The sequence below is a fragment of the Peromyscus leucopus genome, chromosome 3, assembly GCF_004664715.2.
Source record: "Peromyscus leucopus breed LL Stock chromosome 3, UCI_PerLeu_2.1, whole genome shotgun sequence".
Classification (NCBI taxonomy): Eukaryota; Metazoa; Chordata; class Mammalia; order Rodentia; family Cricetidae; genus Peromyscus; species Peromyscus leucopus.
In genome coordinates, this window is record NC_051065.1 from 100,134,077 (window position 1) to 100,153,471 (window position 19,395).

General features: G+C 54.4%; 1 protein-coding gene across 14 annotated transcripts in view; it reads left to right on the plus strand.

The window, feature by feature from the left end:
- Dysf (dysferlin) overlaps window positions 1-19,395 on the plus strand; it is a 242,916-nt gene that overhangs the window by 121,739 nt on the left and 101,782 nt on the right. For all 14 annotated transcript variants that reach the window (XM_037203840.1, XM_037203838.1, XM_037203844.1 and 11 more), the window contains 6 exons: window positions 2,398-2,491; window positions 2,939-3,020; window positions 9,837-10,017; window positions 12,694-12,834; window positions 13,455-13,484; window positions 14,728-14,757. In XM_037203840.1, coding sequence (XP_037059735.1) covers window positions 2,398-2,491; window positions 2,939-3,020; window positions 9,837-10,017; window positions 12,694-12,834; window positions 13,455-13,484; window positions 14,728-14,757 — 558 coding nt within the window. The remainder of the gene's footprint in view (window positions 1-2,397; window positions 2,492-2,938; window positions 3,021-9,836; window positions 10,018-12,693; window positions 12,835-13,454; window positions 13,485-14,727; window positions 14,758-19,395) is intronic.

Below are 19,395 nucleotides of genomic sequence, written 5' to 3' on the forward strand. Positions count from 1 at the left end.
GAGACATTTCAGCAGTCATAACTAAGTGGTACTGATATCTAATTAGGTGACTAGGGATGCTTTAAACATGCTTAGGACACCAGTAACCTCACCACTGGGAATCACCAGAGTGGTCATAAAACCAAAGTTAAACTCCCTGTATCTCTCACGGATGAGAGCCAGGATCTCAGGAACTCGTCATCGACCATGCCAGCTGCCTTTTCCCAATCCACTCTGGGAACTCCAGGCACAGGGCTTGTCCTTCTGTCTTACCATAATTGAGCATGGCCTGGGCACGGTCCTCAGTGAGCATCACCAGCTAGAACACGAATCTCTACCCTGGTTTCTGTCCTCTGACTTGAAAGTCCCCAGGGTCCCACTCTGGGAATGGTCCCTGGATTGGAGTACTACACAGTAATGATGGGGAAGGCAGGCTGTTGCCAATCGGCTGCCAACGCCGGCTTTGCCGTGCCTTCTCTCACGTGCGGCCTCAGATGGTGTCTGTTTGGGCTCCTTCCCTCAGCCTGGCCCTGAGAACTGCTTTAGCTCCAGTCCTCCTTCTGGAGAAAGGTGCTCTTCAGGAGGGGGCAAGCCTTGTCCCAGGTTAGAGCCACTGACTCAGGGAATGTCCCTGGGCTCTCACTGTGCCAGGCATTGCTGGAGGTGCCCGGTCATTGTGGTACCTGGAGCTCGCACTGAGCTTGATCAGAATATTTGGTATATTAGCCAGCATGTCACACGTCAGTGTCACAGAAAGCAGCAAAGCCATGCGAGGTCTGTGAGATCCCTTTCGGGTGTGCGAAAGTGCTGTGGGGGCGTGTTTCCGAGTGGGTGTCCATGGCTCCTTTGAGAGGGGATGATATCTGCTTGAGTGGTGTCTGTGGGCTGAGAAAGGGGTCTCAGGGTATCCCTGCTGTTTGAACATGAGTGGGGTGCTAGTGTCAGGATGTCACCCCTCTAAAGCCCCAATTCAATGCCTACCGAAGTCGACTAGGAAGGACGGCTTTCCCTCTGTTCCCAGACATTAATGGGGATCTGTTTAGGGTGATGTCCAGACCCTGGGAGGGTCAGTGGCCATGAGATATAAAGACACTGACCAGCTCTCTCCCCCCTCTGTGTGTGTGTTGTGTGTGTGTGTGTGTGTGTGTGAGAGAGAGAGAGAGAGAGAGAGAGAGAGAGAGAGAGAGAGAGAGAGAGAGAGAGAGAGAGGTGTATGTATGTGAGGGAGTGGTGTTTGGGGTGTGTGTGTCTGTGTGTGGGGTGGTGTGTGGATTTGTGAAGGAGTGGTGTGTGTGTATGTGTGTATGTGTGTGTGTGTGTGTGTGTGGAGAGGAGAGAGAGAGAGAGAGAGAGAGGAGAGAGAGAGATAAGTGGTGTGTGATGTGTGTGTGTGTGTGTGTGTGTGTGTGTGTGTGTGTGTGTAGTCTGGAAATCAACCTCACGGGGTGTTCCCCAGGAGCCAAATACCTTGTTTTTTAAGACAGAGTTTCTCACTGGCCTAGGGCTTGCAGTTAGGCTAGGCTGTCTGTCTCTCCCAGCACTGGGATACAGATGTGGGCTACCACATCTGGCATTTTTATGTGGGTTCTAAAGATCAAATTCACATCTTCATGTGTGTGAGGCAGGCACTTTACTGACGGAGCCACTCCTGGACTAATTGTGAACAAATAGGAGTATATACATGAACACCACCCCCAGCCTAGCCACATACGGCATAGCTTCTGGTGTCCATCCTCACAGCCCGTGCCTTACTTCCTTCAGATCAGGACTTGCTAGCATTCTTTGAGGACATAATGTGTGTCAGGTGGCATCCTAAGAGCTGCTTGTCTATTTTTAATAGGCACAGCAACTTTCTGAGCTGAGCACTGTATAATTCTCTCTGATATACAAAAATGGACTCAGAGAAGTTAAGCAACCTGTCTGAAGTCACAGAGACAGTTAGTGAGAGGCAGCATCAGAATTTAAGTGATCCAGGTTAGAGCCACATTGAAACTGTGGCCAAAGGAAGTGGAGGGGTGCCACTCTACTCTCCCTGTATGCAGGGGAGGGGCCCAGTGGTGAGAAGCAGAGCCCATGCAGCTGCAACAGGGCCTTGATGCATCTCCGGGGACAGCAGAGGAACATGTTCCTCCTGCATGCGTGGCGTGGGCCTTTTGCAAGGACAGAACATGAGGGGAGCATGGCCTGTCTGAAGCCCAGGCCCTGGTTGAGGGCAGCAAGTCTCAGTGTCAGGTGGGAGAGACAGGGCAAATTACTCACTCTGCCCCTCAGGTGTAACTCTGAAGGATTCACACCCAGAGCTGCTTCTGGCTTGGAGGCCTGTGTGATCCAGAGTAAGAGGACTGGCATCCAGGGGCTACTTGGAGCAGAAACCCAGGGTCGTTTTCTGTTGTGCCCTGACAAGCCTTGTGTCCCCAGGGTGGCATGGTGGATGACAAGAGTGAAGATTCCATGTCCGTCTCCACCCTGAGCTTCGGCGTTAACAGACCCACGATCTCCTGCATCTTTGACTGTAAGTCACACTTGACGGCATCTGAGTGTGTATGCACGACGTCACACTCGGAGTGGGGTTCCATAGTCGGGAGTGTGTATGCTGAGGGATTTTAGGCCAGCCAGGTCTTTTTGTGTGTGTGCCTATGTACATGTGGTCGTTGGTGTCCGTGTGTTGGAGATGGGGTGTGTGCGTTCAGGTTCCTGTCGCCGTGAGTTTGGCCTCCCCTCCCCTCTTCCCCGGGCTCTCTCCTTGGGATTGGATAGGCTCAGAAGGCGCAAGCTGCTGCCTCTGAGCTAGACTATGTCCTCCTAACTGGAAGAGGCTCACTCTGCATGATAGCTGTCGCCATTTCCATATTCAGCTGGAGTCTGCTGCCCTTCCTGGGGCAGACCCTCCTCTTCCTGTAGCTCCAGCCCTTAGCAACCCTATTTATCACATGGCATCTCTGTTTCCTCCTGAGTGAAGATGGGAACCGCTACCATCTGCGTTGCTACCTGTACCAGGCCCGAGACCTGCCAGCCATGGACAAAGACTCCTTCTCGGGTAGGTGGAAAAAGGGGAGGAGCTGGACTCCCAGTGGGAGGGCTCAAGGTGTGTGCTGTGGTTGGCAGGGTCCTTGGGTCTTGACTTCAGTGAGTGCTAGATACTGTTTTCAGGTTCCGGGGCCTCCTGCTCATCAGGACAGCTGACCCTCACGTGAGACCTTAGCAGGATTTGACTTAGCTGATTGTCCCTTCCTTCCCAGGGGCCATTCTACGTCAGATCTCTAGTGATGTCTTTCTCTATGTAGGTCACTCTGTGCAGACCCAGATCCCTGAGGTCCCTGCCCTCCCAGATCCCAGCTTCTGGAGGTCTGATCCATCCTAGACCCAGATCCCAGGCCCTGATATTCCTAGACCCAACTGCTGTATTGCCTGCTTGGCCTGGGGTCCTTTACGGAAGACAGTTCCGTGCATCTTTGCTTCGGCAGCACGCTTGCTCTGCTCTTTCTTATCCAGGTCACTCGGTTTCCTGCCCTCCTTGTTCCCTTCCACACTGCCCCAAACACAACTGGACTTCTAACTCCCTCGTTTTGAAGCACGGACCCCGACAGATGCACCTGCCACGCTTGCCCAATCAGAAGAGCCTTTGGAGGTGCGGGGGCCCGTGGTCCCTCCAGTTTCATCTTCGCTTGCACTGTTACCCATAAACCCCAGCCCCCAAGTGCAAGTCTCCTCCTGCATGTGCCTGGCCTTGGCGATTAATCCCTTCTCAACCTAGAGTGCGTTTCTTCCTCAATTTCAACTTCAGGACCCAGACCACACGAACTCTGATTCCCCCAAGCTGAGTTGGCCACTCCTCCCCCGCTACTAGACACCTCTCCATTACAGCTCTCTGCGCCCTTATCTGCTGTGGGGCTCAGTTGTGGTCTGTCCGCTGCCGTCTTCCCATCATCTGGGTGCTCACACAGGGACGTGCCTTGTTTCCCCTCTGAGCACCACTGTGTACCTAGGCAGATACTGATGGTCAGGTGTCCCACCTCCTTATTTTATAAGTAAAGAAATAGAGACTCGGGTGGGTTCCCTAAATTGCTTGAGCCGAAATAGCTGACAGGTGACAGTTGGGAATTAAGTCCAAAGGTGTTCCCTACAAGTACCTACCCCCAGTTAAGGAGGATTGGGTTCTGTGAGAGCGGCCTTCTGGTCACAGAATGGCTGGCCGCACGGCATTCTAAGCCCAAGATCCCTCTCCTTCCCAGAAGCTGTAGTTCACACCCAGGTTCCTGTGCTCCCAGTGACCTGCCCTCCAGCACCACTCAGCTAAGCACTGAGGGCTGGAGCGCTTCCCTTCTGGGCTTTGGAGGCGGGTCCTGACACAGCCCTTTGCACATTGACGTCGGCAGGCTCGGGGCAGTTAGACATCTGCAGTGGCTGTGTCTAGGACTCTGCCATTGGTACTGACACTGAGAAAGGTAGAAATGGACTGATCCCCAGCCTGCTTTCTTTTAGCAGAGGGCACGTGGGGAGGGTGGAAGGCCATTTGACTTCTGTGAACTGAGCTGGTTAAGGACACCCAAAGGGCAGGGGCTCCCTGAGGATTGCAGCCTGGGCAACTGGAGCTCGGCATGTGGATCATGCAGTGGGGTCAGCAGGCACCGGTCTGGGAGATGTCATACTTTCCACCCAGATAAACATCCCTTGAGCTTTGAGGGTGCTGCCCAGGGCTTCCTCCGAGGCCACGGGCTTCTGAATGAAAGGCCCGATTGAGCAGCAGCTGGAAAGGGAAACAGCAGCCAGCGCGGGGGAACCTATAAAACTCGGAGTGTTTATTTTCACTCCCAAACCCTAAACCAAAGCGATTTCTCCCCGGGAACTGACCCCGGGGTGGCTGGCTGTTCAGTGCTGTGCCCAGCCACTGCCTGCCGTATCTGAGGAGCCTGGTATTTGAAGCCAGAATGTCTGAGGCCAGGGGAGGGTCCAGCTGTGACTGCCTACTGCTAGGAGCATCTTCCAGCTGCCTCCCCGCTGTCCGGGGCCACGCAGTCCTCTGCTCCCACCACGTTCCTACTGATAGCCTGTGGATGTGGAGTGTGGAGGAGACACTTGTGGGATGTTGCTGTTCAGGTGGCCTGAGCACTGTACCTCAGTGGGGCTCGCCTTGTGGCCACATCTGTTCTCTAGACCCGTGGAAGGTGTCTGTGGTGTCTGCTTGAGTTGAGCGTTTGCAGTAGAGACCAGGCAGAGAATATAAGATGCAGCTAATGCTAGTGACTTCTCTGATACCGGTATGGGCTTCGCTCTGAGCTAAAAGCTGTGACTCCAAAGGACTGAGAAATCACTGTTCCTGGCTCCATCCTGCCTGACCCTTCAAAGTGGCAGCATCATGCCATCTCCCAACACAGTCCAAGCCCACATCTTCCTAGTTCTATGCACACCAATGCTACTGGAGGGTAGAAGCTGTCCTCTGTCCCATCCCCGCTGAGAACTGCTTCTGTATTGGTTGGAGCTGTTCTGTTGACAACTGCCACTCCATACACAAAGGATCTTTGAGAAATGTTGTCTTACATCATTTCAGGAGTGAAGATATGCCTATTATATAGATTCTTCTTCGGGCCTCACAGGTCAGGGGGTGACTAGGCTAACCCAGTCAAGGAGAGATGGCCAAGAGGCCAGATGTTACATGATTCAGTGACCCATGAGGTGAAGGATCTACTTATGAAGTCCCACATTCCTCTGCTGGCCTGTGGTCCAGTGAAGTCGAAGTAATGTGGTCCTGAGAGATGTTACGCTTACAGCCGGTCACAGTGGGGTCTGTCGAACCTCAGTTCGCTCACCTGTGCTGTAGCGATGCCTAGATTTGGGTGTCACTGGGGACTTCCTGCCCCGGGGCTTCTGATGTCTGGCTGCCGCTTGGCCCTCCCTCTTCTGATCCAGGCTTTCTGTTCAGGTTGGCTCTGATGCTGGGGGTGGGGGTGGGGTGGGGAGACCCAGACATCCACCCATCAGGCATGGGAAGGGGTTTTCCAGACTGCATCGGAGGCTTGTGAAACGCTTCACTTAGAAAGGGTTCCTGGGAAAGAGACTGGGGACCGGATCCCAGCTTTATGATGCACGGCGGCTTGGAGGAGCCGTCTAACCTGCTTCAGCTCCTCAACGCCTTCCCAAGAACTGGGAGCATGAGTCGGGACTCAGGCCAGATTTCCCAGCACCAGTCTGGGGCCCTTTGCTATGTACCCACCATCCCCCCTACTGCAGCGTCCTGGCTCTGGTGCTGTCTTCTTCCTGTCGCCCAGGCCAGGGGCTTAACCTGTGCGTGGCTGGCACTGGGGACACCTTGCTCTTCTTAGTATTTTTCCTTGGGTCAGGGTAGGAGAACCTCCTTTGGCAAGTGTTTTGGATGCAGCCGGGTGAGATGGGGGGCTCTAACACGTGAACGTTCCCCACTTCCTTGTGCCATTCCGTCTCTTCACTTGGGTCATGACCATCCTCACCCAGGAGTCACCTCCATCGCTGCATCACCCAGCACTGAGCTACCCTACCACACAGTAGCCAGTCAGTGCCTGAGCACTGAATGGGCGATGTGTTACCAGAGCCCCTGGAGTGGCACCTCTTGTACCTAGAGCCTTTGGCTGATTTGGGTGATGCCCAGGAATGTGAGGAAAACATTGCAAACAGTTTTATGTTTTCAGGGCATCCTGCCCAGCTGCTTTCTGAAGGGTCACTAAGTAGCTTCCCAGCGGAAAGAACACTTTCTTTACCCACTGCTTGCCAACACTGGGTTTGGTAATTTTGAACATTTTTCCCCCTAAATTTTAATTTCTTTTTTTTTTTTTTTAAATTTTTATGTTGCTCAGGCTGGTGTGGAACTCACTACGTAGCTAAAGATGGCCTTGAACTCCTGACTCTCTTCCTTTCAGCTCCCGAGTCCTGGGCTCCCAGGCAGCACACTGGCCTTTTTCTTGAGTTGGTAGTGACAATATTGCTGTGGCATCATTTGAACTTGCATTGCTTTGATTTCTGGGGTTCATTCCACTTGCCTTTCCTATGAGGATGGCATAGAGCACTAGACCAGGAGTCGGGCCAGTCTCAGCCTCCCGGGATCTCAGCCCAGCGGTCGGGTGGGGGTTGTGGGGGATTGGTTGATGGGAATGCAGGTATCATCCAGAGTCCTAGGAAGGTCAGAGCGGCAGGACTGGCCGACACCCTGGTACAAAGCTCTGAACCTATACAAAAAATGTCCTGTCTGGACTTGGTAACAGGTCCTTGGCTCTCTTGTGAGGCAATCTGGTGGCATCCTCAAGTGGCCTGTATCTGGAGCCTCTCAAAGGCAGCTTGTGGTCTTCAGAGAGCTCTTGTCCAAACATGTCCCCTTGGGGTTGCTTCAGCTGTTTGGGTCCTGCAGCCCTCAGGCTGGCTCAACTATGGACATGGGGATCTGACCCTTCCCCGCTGACCTCCCAGGCCCCTGTTCTTTGCCTCCCTGACAGGATGTGTCTGTGAGTCCATCTGGCCACCTTGCTGCTGCTATGTCTTTTGCCCGTATGGGGGTGGGGAGATGGGCGGGGGTGGGGGTGGAGGCTGGGCCCTGGGCACACAGTAGCCCAGTGTCTGCGGCCCAAGGCCTCCAGGCCTGTTCTTTACAATGCTTTTGTTGTCCTTTTCCCTCCCATGGGTGGGTGGGGTGCATGCGTGTGGGTCTGGGTGAGTTTTGTTTGTAAGCTGCCCCCTGTCTGTCCCCCGGCGCTGAGCTCATTGCCTGAGCTGCTGGAGCTGCTGGAAAGAGCCAGCCTGCTCAGAGGCCTGCGTGGGGGGTGCTGCCAACACCAATACAACGTGCATGGCCGCTACAATGTGCAATTGTGACCTTTGTGTAAACGCGGTCGGTCTGGGGCCCGCACGCTTATAAAAATAAAGCATTGGGAAGCACAGGGGGGTGGGAACAAAAGAAGCTTTTTTGCTGGCTCTCTAATATGGTTTTATTTATCGGAACGCGCCCTCCTTCCCTTACTGGAACTGGGAGAGGTTCTCTGCCGAGCTTGGAGCTGATGGTATCACAGCCAGACGGTTTCATTAAACGCACAGACGCCGCCAGGCCTCGCCAGGGGCAGAAGGAAGAGGGCTCGGGGCCAGGCTGCCAGGGCCTGTGCGTGGATGTGGGAGTCCCGTGCCAGGGAGGCACTGCCCTGGGGAGTCTCTCTGTTAAGGGCATCCCATTGCCCTCCTCCAACTGCAGAGTCAGGTTCAAAGCCAGTATTACAGGGATGCCCTCTATCACTCTCCTACTGCCCCCCAGTTCCTGAACTAGCAGGCCTGGCTCAGGTTTGGTGCCCGTCAGCTAACCGAGTATGTTTCTGTCACAGGTGCCTAGGGCTCTGACTGTGAGGTTGATGCCCTCACTCTTACAGCTAGCTCTTGAGTCACAGTCACAATGTTGAACCTTGCTGTCTACCTTAAGTGGAAGTCCTGCTCTTACCTCATCTTTCCACCTCATCTACAGCCACCCTGTGCCAGCCCCCCTCTCTCTGTCACCTCTTGTGCAAGGGTCCGGGTTTGTCTCTTGGTCTCCTTATAGCTAGAAACCTAGCCTGATTCCCTGTCTCCCCATCCTGGCCTGGGATTGTTCGGATGGCTCTGTATCCTCCGAGGCCACTGGAGCTCTGTTGGGTCACATGGGAAGTTAATGGCTGTGCTGGGGCTGGCCTGGGGGCTTGGCATCTGGGATAGAGCTGGGGCTGAAGGTATCAGCTGTGTTAAGACCCTGTCTCTTCTCAGACATCCGGCTCAAGCTGCCAGCTCTCTGCATCCTGACTCTCCTGTCCATGTGCCCTAAACACCTGTCATTTGGAACAGGACCCTAAACTGATATGCTCTTGGAGACGATGGAAGAGCATCCTCCCTCAAGCATTTTACTTCTCTCTCAAATCATGTGCACACATCCCTAGACCTCACACTAGTGTCCCAATGTTTCCCACAACATTGCCTGGAACTTACTAGAAAGTCAAGGACCCTACCCAACTCCGCTGCATCACATGTGCAAGAGAACTGTTAAAACATTCTAGGTGGTCCATGGTACCTTAACATTTGGGGACCACCGGTCTAGAATCTGCTCCAATTATACCAACTTGCCTTTGGACAAGGCAGAGAAAGCGACTGGCTGGGTCCCAGGCCGTTGGGCCTGGCAGGCTGCACAGGAATTTTGGGCGAGTGAGGAGCTCACACCATGCAGTGCCCAGCAGCTCTTTGCTCTGCATCCACCTAAGGCCGTGCCACCTCTGCCTGTACCAGTGCAGAAGCCTCGTAACTGATTCATGCTGTCACTGTGTGTCTCCTGCCTGGTCTCTAGGTGGCACCTGGGGTGAGCTGCTGAGGGAGGGTACTGGTCATGTTCTACTGATGCTATCCCAAGGCTCCTAGAGCCTACCACCTGAGCCCTTACTCCCCGCTCCTCAAAGAATCCAGATCGACCATGAACACACTTCATGTTTATTCTTCTAGGCTCTCACTCAAATTGTCGTTAGTTTGGGCAGATAGTTCATATTTTGCTTCAATTGTGTCCCCAGCTCCCAATGCCTGGTCCCTAGTATGGCATGAAGAAGGCACTCAGGAAATACTTGTTGGATAAATGAATGGGGCACACAGGTACCCACTGTTTTTTCTGGCACACCTTACCCCAGTGACGAACTAGGAGTAGGAAAGGAAAGATTTCAAGTTCCAGGCCAAGGTCAGACTCCATCTCCAAGTGGCTATAGGTGGCCTCAGAGATGTCATCTGGCCCGAATGCTGTTATTCCAGAGTGGCAGCCACAACCATGCTCTGGCTTTGTGGCCCTGCGACTCCTGAACAGTCAGCTGAGTCCTGTCTCCTTCCTTACCTACCCCACACAGACCCCTATGCATCGTCTCCTTCCTGCATCAGAGCCAGAAGACGGTGGTGGAGAAAAACACTCTGAACCCCACCTGGGATCAAACCCTCATTTTCTACGAGATTGAGATCTTTGGTGAGCCGGCCAGTGTGGCAGAACAGCCACCCAGCATTGTGGTGGAGCTGTATGACCACGACACCTATGTAAGTATGTTTTACCTACTACTTCTCTTTATTGCCCATTTCCAGGACCCCAGGGAAAGTCGTGGTGTGAATGTTGGGCTCCACTTAGCTACTTATCCCCAAGACTTAGGCTGGTGGCCTTCCTCCTCACTGCTCACTGAAATGATTTTAAATGAGTTTGAAATGGATCGCTGGCACAGGACCCTTGGCAGACATAGCTAATCAAACTGAGAGAGGGGAGCAGATCCAGAAAGGGCACAGAGCTGTGGATTAGAGGTCTGGCTTTTCTCCAGGCCTACCTTGTTCCTTCTCGCCACAATTATTAATCAAGCACTTTCTGTACTGGGCTGGGTGGCCTCTTGCCTGAGGCTTGCTGTCTAGGTGGGAACTGAGACACCCAGTGTGTGAAGAACCCTCTAGGTGAGACAGAGTGTCTGGAGTACCATATGGCCCTGTGGTATACGCAGGGCCTTTCCATGGTGCTGTTCAACAGGATTTCCTGTGGTGATGCTGTGCTTTCTGGCTGTGCTCTCGGGGAGGGGAGCCGCCAGCCTCATGTGGGGAACACTTGAAATGCACTTGTCCCAATGGAGAAACTGAGTTCTGAATTCGGTTTAAGTAACTGCATCAGGGTGTGTTGTCCATGAGACATAACTGGCGGAGCGTTTGCTTAGCATGCACAAAGCCCTGGGCATACAGCCGGAGTGGTGCGGGCCTGTAATCCCAGCATTTGGGAGGTAGAGGCAGGAGTTCAAGGTCCTCTTTGGCTACATATCAAGTTTGAGGCCAGCCTGGGCTACCTGAGACCTTGCCTAAAAACGAAACAAGTCAAAGCAAGTCAAAACAAAACACCCCCCCCCCCAAATCTGAAGGTGACTTATGCTCCAGTATAAGACAGTACTGTGCAAAATAATCAGGGGAAGCTGGGGTGAAGACAAAAATCCTGAAACAAGTGTGGGGAGGGGAACATAGAAGAACATTCTAGCAAATATGGGGGTGCTGGAGGATGAAGAGGAAGAATGAGGCCAGAGGAACTGGGGGATGCGGTCAGAAGTAAGGGAGGCCATGTGATTCTAGACAAAGAAGACCAGGTGGAGAGGTCTGGTCCGGGCGGGGTGCACTGGCAAGGAGGAGGGGTTGGAAGTTGTTTCCAGCAAGAGTGCCATGACTACATGTCAGAAGTTCTGAGAAAGTGTGGCAGCCAGGGATGGGGAGGTGATGCTCTGTAAGGTGTTCACCAGATTGTCACAGAGGCTGGCCATGGGTGGCCTGGGTCTGGCTTGGGCATTCTGACCTGGAAGTTCTAGAGCTAGCTGAGGTCAAGGACAGGAAGCAACTAGACGGAGTGTCATCAGGGCCATCAAGGGAAGGAGGAGTACAGGTCCTGGTGCTTGTGAGGCAGGAGGAGAAAGGGGAGTGGGGGACTAGGAGGCCCTGAATGGGTGCAAGGCGAGCTGGTAGGTTCCCAGCCTGAGCCAGAGCTCTTCGGGGACCTGCTCACTCACACCCAGCTGTGGTAACTTTCTAGAACTATCTTTTGAACTGTGCCTCTCCCGTCTATCTCACTGTCACTCAGACCAGGTCCTGTTTGACCTGTCCTTGGCTGGCCAGCCAGAAACTCTCTTTCGGAAGAATCTTCTCGAAACGTTGCTCCAAGCTGCCCTTCTCATGTTTGCCGGGCTAAGAGGGAGGTCTGTCCCGGGGTAGTGGTGGCTCCATGGATGAGGGAGAGTTGTGTCCATTGGGAATCTGCCAGCCCCACCCCTCTGCAGAACTCAGCAGCCAAGGGGGGCCAGACTTGGCCCCGAGAAGCCCCAGACCCTCCCCAGTGCGGCGGTTACTGTCCGCCCTGAGTGATGATTCTGAATTTCCACTCACTAGTGTGGTGTGTGTGTGTGTGCTGGAGCTGGTGGCCATTCCAGGACGCCTCGTAGAGGTGCTGAGGCCCTCCCCTCCCGTAGTATAGCATGAGAATGGTCAGGGCTGTCTCCCAGCCCTTCTCCTGGGCAAGGGTTGAGGGCTTGTGATACCCACAGCACCATCTGCCTGAGACCTGGCTCTGCCGACTGCCCTGTGAACTATGGGTAGTCTGTCTGCTGTGACAGAGGTGAGGAGAGCTGGGCACCAGCACAAAAGCATGGAGACAAGAGCTGGGCGAGGCCAAGGGGCTCCAGGGGAGGAGGAATGGGCATGGAGGTCGGCTGAGAAGAACTAGTGTTCAGTCACTGAGAGGAGGTGGACCTGCCCTGTGGGCAGCAGGAGAGAAGGAGGAAGCCAGGTTCGAGACTTAGGAGGGAAAGACATCATTTTAGTAAGACTCACTTTGGGAAACAAGGTCACATTTTTTTTTTTTCATCTGAAAAAGTGGGGAAGTTAGGGGTGAAACAGTTGTGATATGAGAGCCCCTGACATGTCAAACAAGGGTGTTAAGGAAGTGTAGGCAGACTGTTTCTCCCAGGTCTCTCTGATGGGCTCAGGGATGGATTAAGCAAAAGCATGGGGGATAGTAGTTGGGCACAGAGAAGGACTTGTGTAACTGCTGTGGGAATTCCATCTTAGTGCACTGAGGCTGCTTGCATCTGCTCCTCACGTTTCCCTAAGAGGGCAGTGCTTGCCATTCCACAGAAGAGGCTGCCCTGACTTCTGGGGCGGGGGGAGATACGGGACACTGACTCTTCTCTTTCGACACTGGTCTAGGGTGCTGATGAGTTCATGGGTCGCTGTATCTGTCAGCCCAGCCTGGAACGGATGCCCCGATTGGCCTGGTTCCCATTGACCAGAGGCAGCCAGCCTGCGGGCGAGCTGCTGGCAGCATTTGAGCTGATCCAGAGAGAGAAGGTAAGGCTGGCCACTGTCCAGGCCTGGGAGGCCCAGCTGGGGCACAGGCCAAGGGTGGTGGGGCTGTCCACATGGTGAACTCCGCAGGAACTGGGATGCTTTCTCTAGAGTCAGCCCTCCTACTGATACCCACCAGCCCACCCTTTCTGATCTCCAAGTCAGAACACAATCCACTTGAGGGCAGAATGTCGACTTCAGGATGACTGACTCCTGACCGCAGCACTTTTTCTTTCTGGGTCATTCCCCGTCATGGTTTCCAGGAGCCTGCATGGTTGGGGCAGGGGGCCTTGAGTGTAGTGAATGGGTACTGGGGGCAGGCTGGGCCATGGCCTGGCTTTGGACCTTGTAACCAGGATCCTACTGTTAAATGCCAGGCTGTTTTGAGGGCTGTGCTCAGGTTTGCCATGGATTCCACATGAGCCTTGTTTATTAATTGCTCCTGCGGCCGCTCTGGGTAAGGTGTCTGGAGGACACAGACTACCGCCCTTCAGCTGGGAGCAGCCCAAGTACCTGGCCTGTTTGCTACTTGACACAGTCTATGGGTGTTGGCCCGGGGTGGAAATCAGGGGTCTGGGATGGGTGATGAGCTGGTGAACAACATCCTTTTTTCTTTACTCTAGCCAGCAATCCACCATATTCCTGGCTTTGAGGTAAGTCTTGTTTGTGTATTTCTCTCCAGTCTGCCTACCTCTGTAGACCCCTCTAGGCTTGGGAGGGCAGCTAGCAGGACTCACCTTAGCCCACCTGAGGGCCCTGGAAACTCCTTTAGGCAGAAGGTGGCTCAGTGTGGTCCCCGGGTAGGTGACGAGGGGCTGGAGTTCTCATCTTACTCAGTGGCTCCCTACTGAGTCAGCATAGGCACCCTCTGCCTGGAGATGACTGAGCACCAAGTTCCAAACTGTAGAGACCTCAGAGCTGTCCATCCCAGGGCTCTGGATTGGGCTGGGCATGAGACGCACCATGGTGGATTTAACATTTATGGGAGTGCAGGTTTGACCCCAGCCTCTGGGGGTGCAGTCCTGGCTCAGGGTCTTTCAATACTGCCCAAGGCCTTTAACTTGCAGCCCAGGCTGAGGATCAGAAAGTGTTTGGGAGCAGCCCAGTATTGTTAGAAATGCCAGTTTCTGGGTCCACTTCCATCCAGGCAAGCTCTGAGGGTGGAGGCCCATCATCCCACGCCCCACCCAGCCCCGTGAAGCTTCTGATGCACGGGAAGTTTCAGGATCCCGCTAGCCCAATTGGCCTAACTCATGTCTCCCTGTGACCCTTTCCTCTCCTCTGCTGACAATGTCCCCTCCGTCCGCTTCCTGCCTTTCTGCCCCCTTTTCCTGGAGGTCCCAGTAGAAAGCCTGTGCTGAGTCTCAGGCTTGTTTTCTTCCTTGTTCCATTTTAGGGCAGGCTCAGCTGGAGCTGCTAGGGCTGTTGGGACACACAGGGTCCGGGTGGTTGTAACCACACAAGCCCTCCCACCCTTTGCTTCTCCCCGCCCTCTCCTGACAGTTTTCCCCTTGTCCTGTCGGGGCTGGCGGCCCTCAGCTCTGCTAGTCCTGGAGATTCTTTTCATGGCTCCCCAAATCTACAGCACAGTTCTACAGCTTTGCTCGAGGCCCGACTTCTTCCTGGGGTTGCTACACAGGGTCCCAGGTCCCTCCTACCACCTGTCTGATGTTCTCCCCCTGCCACATCTGGAGAGGATCAGACTTTGTCACAGTCCATTGTCGCTTCTTCATATGGGAGCACCTGAAGGGTGTGGCGAAGGAGCTGGCATGCTTGCCCTTGGTGGGAGGACTTTCTGTGGGTGCCATCTCTGTCCCAGACAGTGCTTCTTGTTACTAATGGAGACCCTTTGCTCTTCTGCTTCTCCTACTCTCTCCCGGATGTGGCCCATTCCAGATGCACGAAACTTCAAGGATACTGGATGAGGTGAGCTGGACCCAGGGATGGGGGAGGTGGTAGACCTGGAGGGAGGGAGATAAAGGCCAGACTTCCAAGCTCCTGTCACAGGGTGACTGGTCTGGATTTTAGTCCTTAGGCTTGGAGTAGAGCCACAGCTGCCTGGGGTACACACTGTGAGGTGATTCTGGCCCCAGAGGCTTGATGCCTCCTTAGTAGTCCAGACATATACAGATCACTTGAATGGCAATACTGAGTTTTGTCTGGTTGAGTAACAGATGGCATATTTTCAAGCATAAAATGTTGGGCAGGTGCCAGAGTAGCCAAGGAAACCTTTCTGGTGGTGGAGGCAGTGTTAGGACTTTGACAAAGCAATGGAGAAAATGGGAGGCACACAGCTTTGGTCTAAGGGGCCTAGGTGCAGCGTGAAGATGGATGGGAAGGAGAGCTCTGGGCCAAGGCTGAGCAGGAAAAGGCCATCCATGTCCTCCATCAGGGAGGCAGGGACTCCCTGGGCTGGGTTGAGAGCGGATACCACTTGACATTTTCGGGGCAATTTGGACTTGAAGTGCAGGATCAATCAGGATGTGGGATTGTAGCCCGCCTCCCTTCCCTCACTTCCTTTCACTCCCAGGCAGAGGTGGGGGCCTGCCAGCTGCTGGCCCTCTTCGCGCCTGACAGGCGGCCTCCTGCTTCTGGCGGCCATGCGGAGAGACTGCCGATTTGGAAGGCAGCATAGAACTCTAGCCAAAACCCACAGCCTGTGCTGAAGAGGACCCGGCCTAGGGATGAGTTATGACAGACTCAGAATCCTTCGTGACCGGATGTGTCATATGGAACAGCGAGGGCTCGGACTGAGGGCGAGGATGCGGCTGTGGCCTGGCTGCTATGAACCAACTCAAAACTGCAGCTTGGGGGCCAGACCCTGAAGAGTTGAGCATCAGGGCTGGTCAGGTCCCCTACTGAGGCTTCCTGTGGTCAGCGGGGCCAGAGGACAGTGTGCCCTGGGAGCTTCCTGGATGCAGAGAGGGCCAGCCCAGCAGGTTCAAAGAGTTCGAGGCCCAGGGAGGCGACCCATCCTATAAGATGACCTTGTGATGCCCTTTACCCCAGAGGGTGCCAGGGTAACCCTTGGCCCCGAGTTCAGCACACTTCCCCTGACTGAAGGCTGAGTCTCCTGCCAAGCACTTGGGGCTTACTCAGTTTTAAGGCTCCCCAGAGGCTGAGAGGAGGCTGCTCTGCTCCTGCAGAGAGCCTGCTGACCCGGCAGAGGGTTTTCTGTCTGTTTGTGTGTGGTGGCCCAGCACCCGCTTGTGTCGCTGTTCATGTCTCCCAAGCTCCCAGTCCAATCCCTGTGCACACCGGAGGTTTTGGAGGCAGTACCTTGGGCTGGAGACACCCTGCTGTATGCTGCTACGTAGGGACACGGCAGTAGTAACCCGGCCATGGGAACGCTGCTCTGTGGGGCTCCAGGTGGGGGAAGCCAGGCTGCCTTGCTTGCTGGGGGCTTTAGTGTGCAGAGACCTGAGCCCTTGTGGAGAGCGGAGGGTGCCTTTTGGTCTTTGTCCTCTCTCTCTCTCCTTTGAGCTTCCTTCCATCCTTCCTGTCTCGTCCTTCCTCTGTGCCCTTCTTGGCCCATCTTCCTTCCCACCTCTTCTGAGCACCCTCCCCCCCCACACCCCTTTTTTGGTCTTGAGAACAAAGGCAGTTCGGGCTGCCAAGGGGAACGAGTTCAAAGAAACTGCAATTTTAGATTTCCTGAGAACTGGCGAGTGTGCGCGTGCAATGCGCATGGGCACGTTGGTGAGAACACGCATGCGCACACATGTGGCAGGCGAGGTCCTAGGGTTTCCTTACTAGTGGGGCTCTTAGAACTGGGGACATGTGTGGAGGAAGACCTTCCCCAGGGCCTGCGGGATTTGACTGTCCAAAGACATGGCTAGCTGTCCCTCTTCGCTTCTGCTCTGAGGTAAAGGATGCCCTGGAAGAGCGCAGCATGTGCTTCTTGGATGCTTGTGCTGCGGGTGTGGTGGTCCAACTAGTTACCCCAGACACCTTCCCAGATCTAGGAGGTGGCAGGGGATACAGTTTACCCTAAGACCTACCCCAGGTTTGCTCCTGCACCCCAGCATCCACTAGAAGGAAACATTTGGTGTTTTGCAATCAGGAAAATGAGCCCAGTGCCCCCCATCCCTTTCCTCCTCCCCCAAGGTCTTAATTTGAAACACTATTTCCCTGGGAAGTGTAATTAGACCAGCATGTTGTTCCTAATGAGCTGGGTGGGGCAGACAGACAATGGAGCCTCCTGCTGCTGCCTGCCTGCCCCCTGCCTGCAGCTCCCCAAGGAACCAAGACGTGTCCCCCTTGGGTGAGGTGGGGTCCTGGGGGCTACTGGGGACAGGGCAGGCCAGTGGGCTGCAGAGGCATGTCAACCCCCGCACTGCCCTGGGAAGAAGCATCTGACTAGTGTGCTGTCACCCGGGACCAGGAGCCTTTCTGCGGCTTCAGCTCTGTGCTGGACTGGCCCTGGGGGGCTGAGAAGAATCTAAGGGTGGCTTCTACTGTTGGGAGAAGTCCCCCAGTTGTTCCTGGAGATCTGGGGCTGAACTGGCTTGATCAACACCCTGTCCACCTGGTGCCAGCTCTGCTTCAGAGTCAGGGCAGGCACAGGAGTTTGGTTTTATGGCTGTCTCTGACCAGGCTAATAAGGAATTGGCTTGTCCTTGGGGCCTGGAGTGCTCAGTCCCTGTCACCTGTGAGACAGCCAACCAGACTTGGCTGCCTTTGTAGCCTCCCCCCCCCCCCCCCCCCGCCGCCTTTCCTGGCAGTATGCTGTCCAGTTTTGATAAGGGTCACAGCACCCATAGTGTCTTGAAGGGACAACTTTGGGTCCCCTAGGTGGGTTGGACCAGGAGGAAATTGAGGCTTAGGAGCTGGCAATATGGCCCAGGCTCCCCTTTACCTCCTGAGTGAGATGAACAAAGGACGGTTAGGTTCACTGGAACTGTGTGAGGTGCATGTGTTCATGCATGTGCGTATGTACGTGTGTGTGTGTGTGTGTGTGTGTGTGTGTGTGTGTGTGTGTGTGTGTGTGTGTGTCACGAGTTATTTGGGTTTAAGAGATGTCAGGGCTAGAAGAAGTTTCTGGAGCGTTTGGAGGAATTGAGGGAGAACTTGACTTAGGCCCTGAAGACTGCCAGGTCCCAGAAGGTAGTGAAGGAGGCTGGAGCAGCGTGAGCAGGCACAGCCAGCAAGGGCTGAGGGAGGGCCTGGGGTGATGGCAGAGCAGGTGGCAGTGTAGGCGAGGAGAGCCACTTTTTTACTCCCTCTGTCCCCCATCCTTCCCTTACTCCAGCTATCTATTCACGTCACTGCTTATTATTTAGAATTGCTGCTTAGCTAGGGACAAAGACAGACAGAGAAGGGGCGTAGGATGATTGATGCGTCTTTCAGTGTGACGAAGGTCAGGAGGGGACAAAGGCTATGGGGACCACGGAGACATTGGATGCTTAGGGTACCAAAGGAGAGTTAGATGATATATAGAGTCCAAGCAGGAAGTGGCCAGATGAAGAGGGACAGACTGTACTTCAGACAGATGGATGGTGAGTGCTGAGTCCCAAGGTTAAATAAAACACGGTGCCTCCATTTAAGAAGGGTAAGGATTGAGTATATTGAGATTTGGGATCCTGAAGGAAAAGTCACGTGATGAGAGACGTCAGCAGTAGCTGGAAGATGAGGGGTTTGTAAGTGTCTTGAGTGCAGGGTCACTTGAGTGACACGTCCCGACTGCGTGGACTTCGTTAGTTGAGGATGTGTGCAAAACCAGAAGTGAGGAGACCACAGAACGGGCCACTGGGTATGTGGACAGCAGAAGGAAAACTTGTGGACGGGAGGAAAGAAAGAAGGGAGGGAGAGGGAGAGGGGGAGGGGACGAGTAGCAAGAGACAGGAGAGAGATTTAGGAAAAGGGTCACCAGGGCTTGGTGGCCAATCGGACACAGTGAGGCAGGAAGAAGGAACCAAGGGTGGCACTGGTTGTCTTGGTGGATGTTGGGGCCAGTGTATGAGACGGCGCTTGAAGGGAGCGGGTTTCGGGGGATGGATTTAAGAAAAAAAAGTAATCATCGACAAGTTAAGTGTGAGAGACCATTAGGATGCTTGGATGAGCAGAGTGGGAAGCTGGTAGGGATGGGGCTAAGGACTTAGGAGGGACACGAGGGACAGAAAGCCTGTGAGACAAAGAAGATTGGCTTTGCAGGGCTGAGGGAGGAAGGGGCTGAGGTGGCCTGGGAGGCTCATCCTGGAGAAGAAGAGGGAACTGAGTAGGTGGGTGGCTTTGGGAGAGACAGCTGCTGACAAGGGGTGGGAGAGGTGAGAATCCACAAGTGACCTGGGGCTGAATGTTGGCTTGGGAGAGAAGTTTCCAGAGAAGAGGCACTGGGGCAGAAGCAGAGGGCGGAGAGGGGGATGGAGGCGGGGGAGCGTTCAGAGAAACAGTGTGATGGATAGAGAACTCTGGAGTGGAGAGAGAGAGACTGAAGGGAAGGGGAAGGACTGGGAGGATGGGGTGAGGTGGAGTCAGGGACCTAGAGAGCACAAGGACTGGATACACAGTCACAGCTCTGTGCTGGGGTGTGTGGCCCGCAGGACACAGCATTGTCTTGGAGGA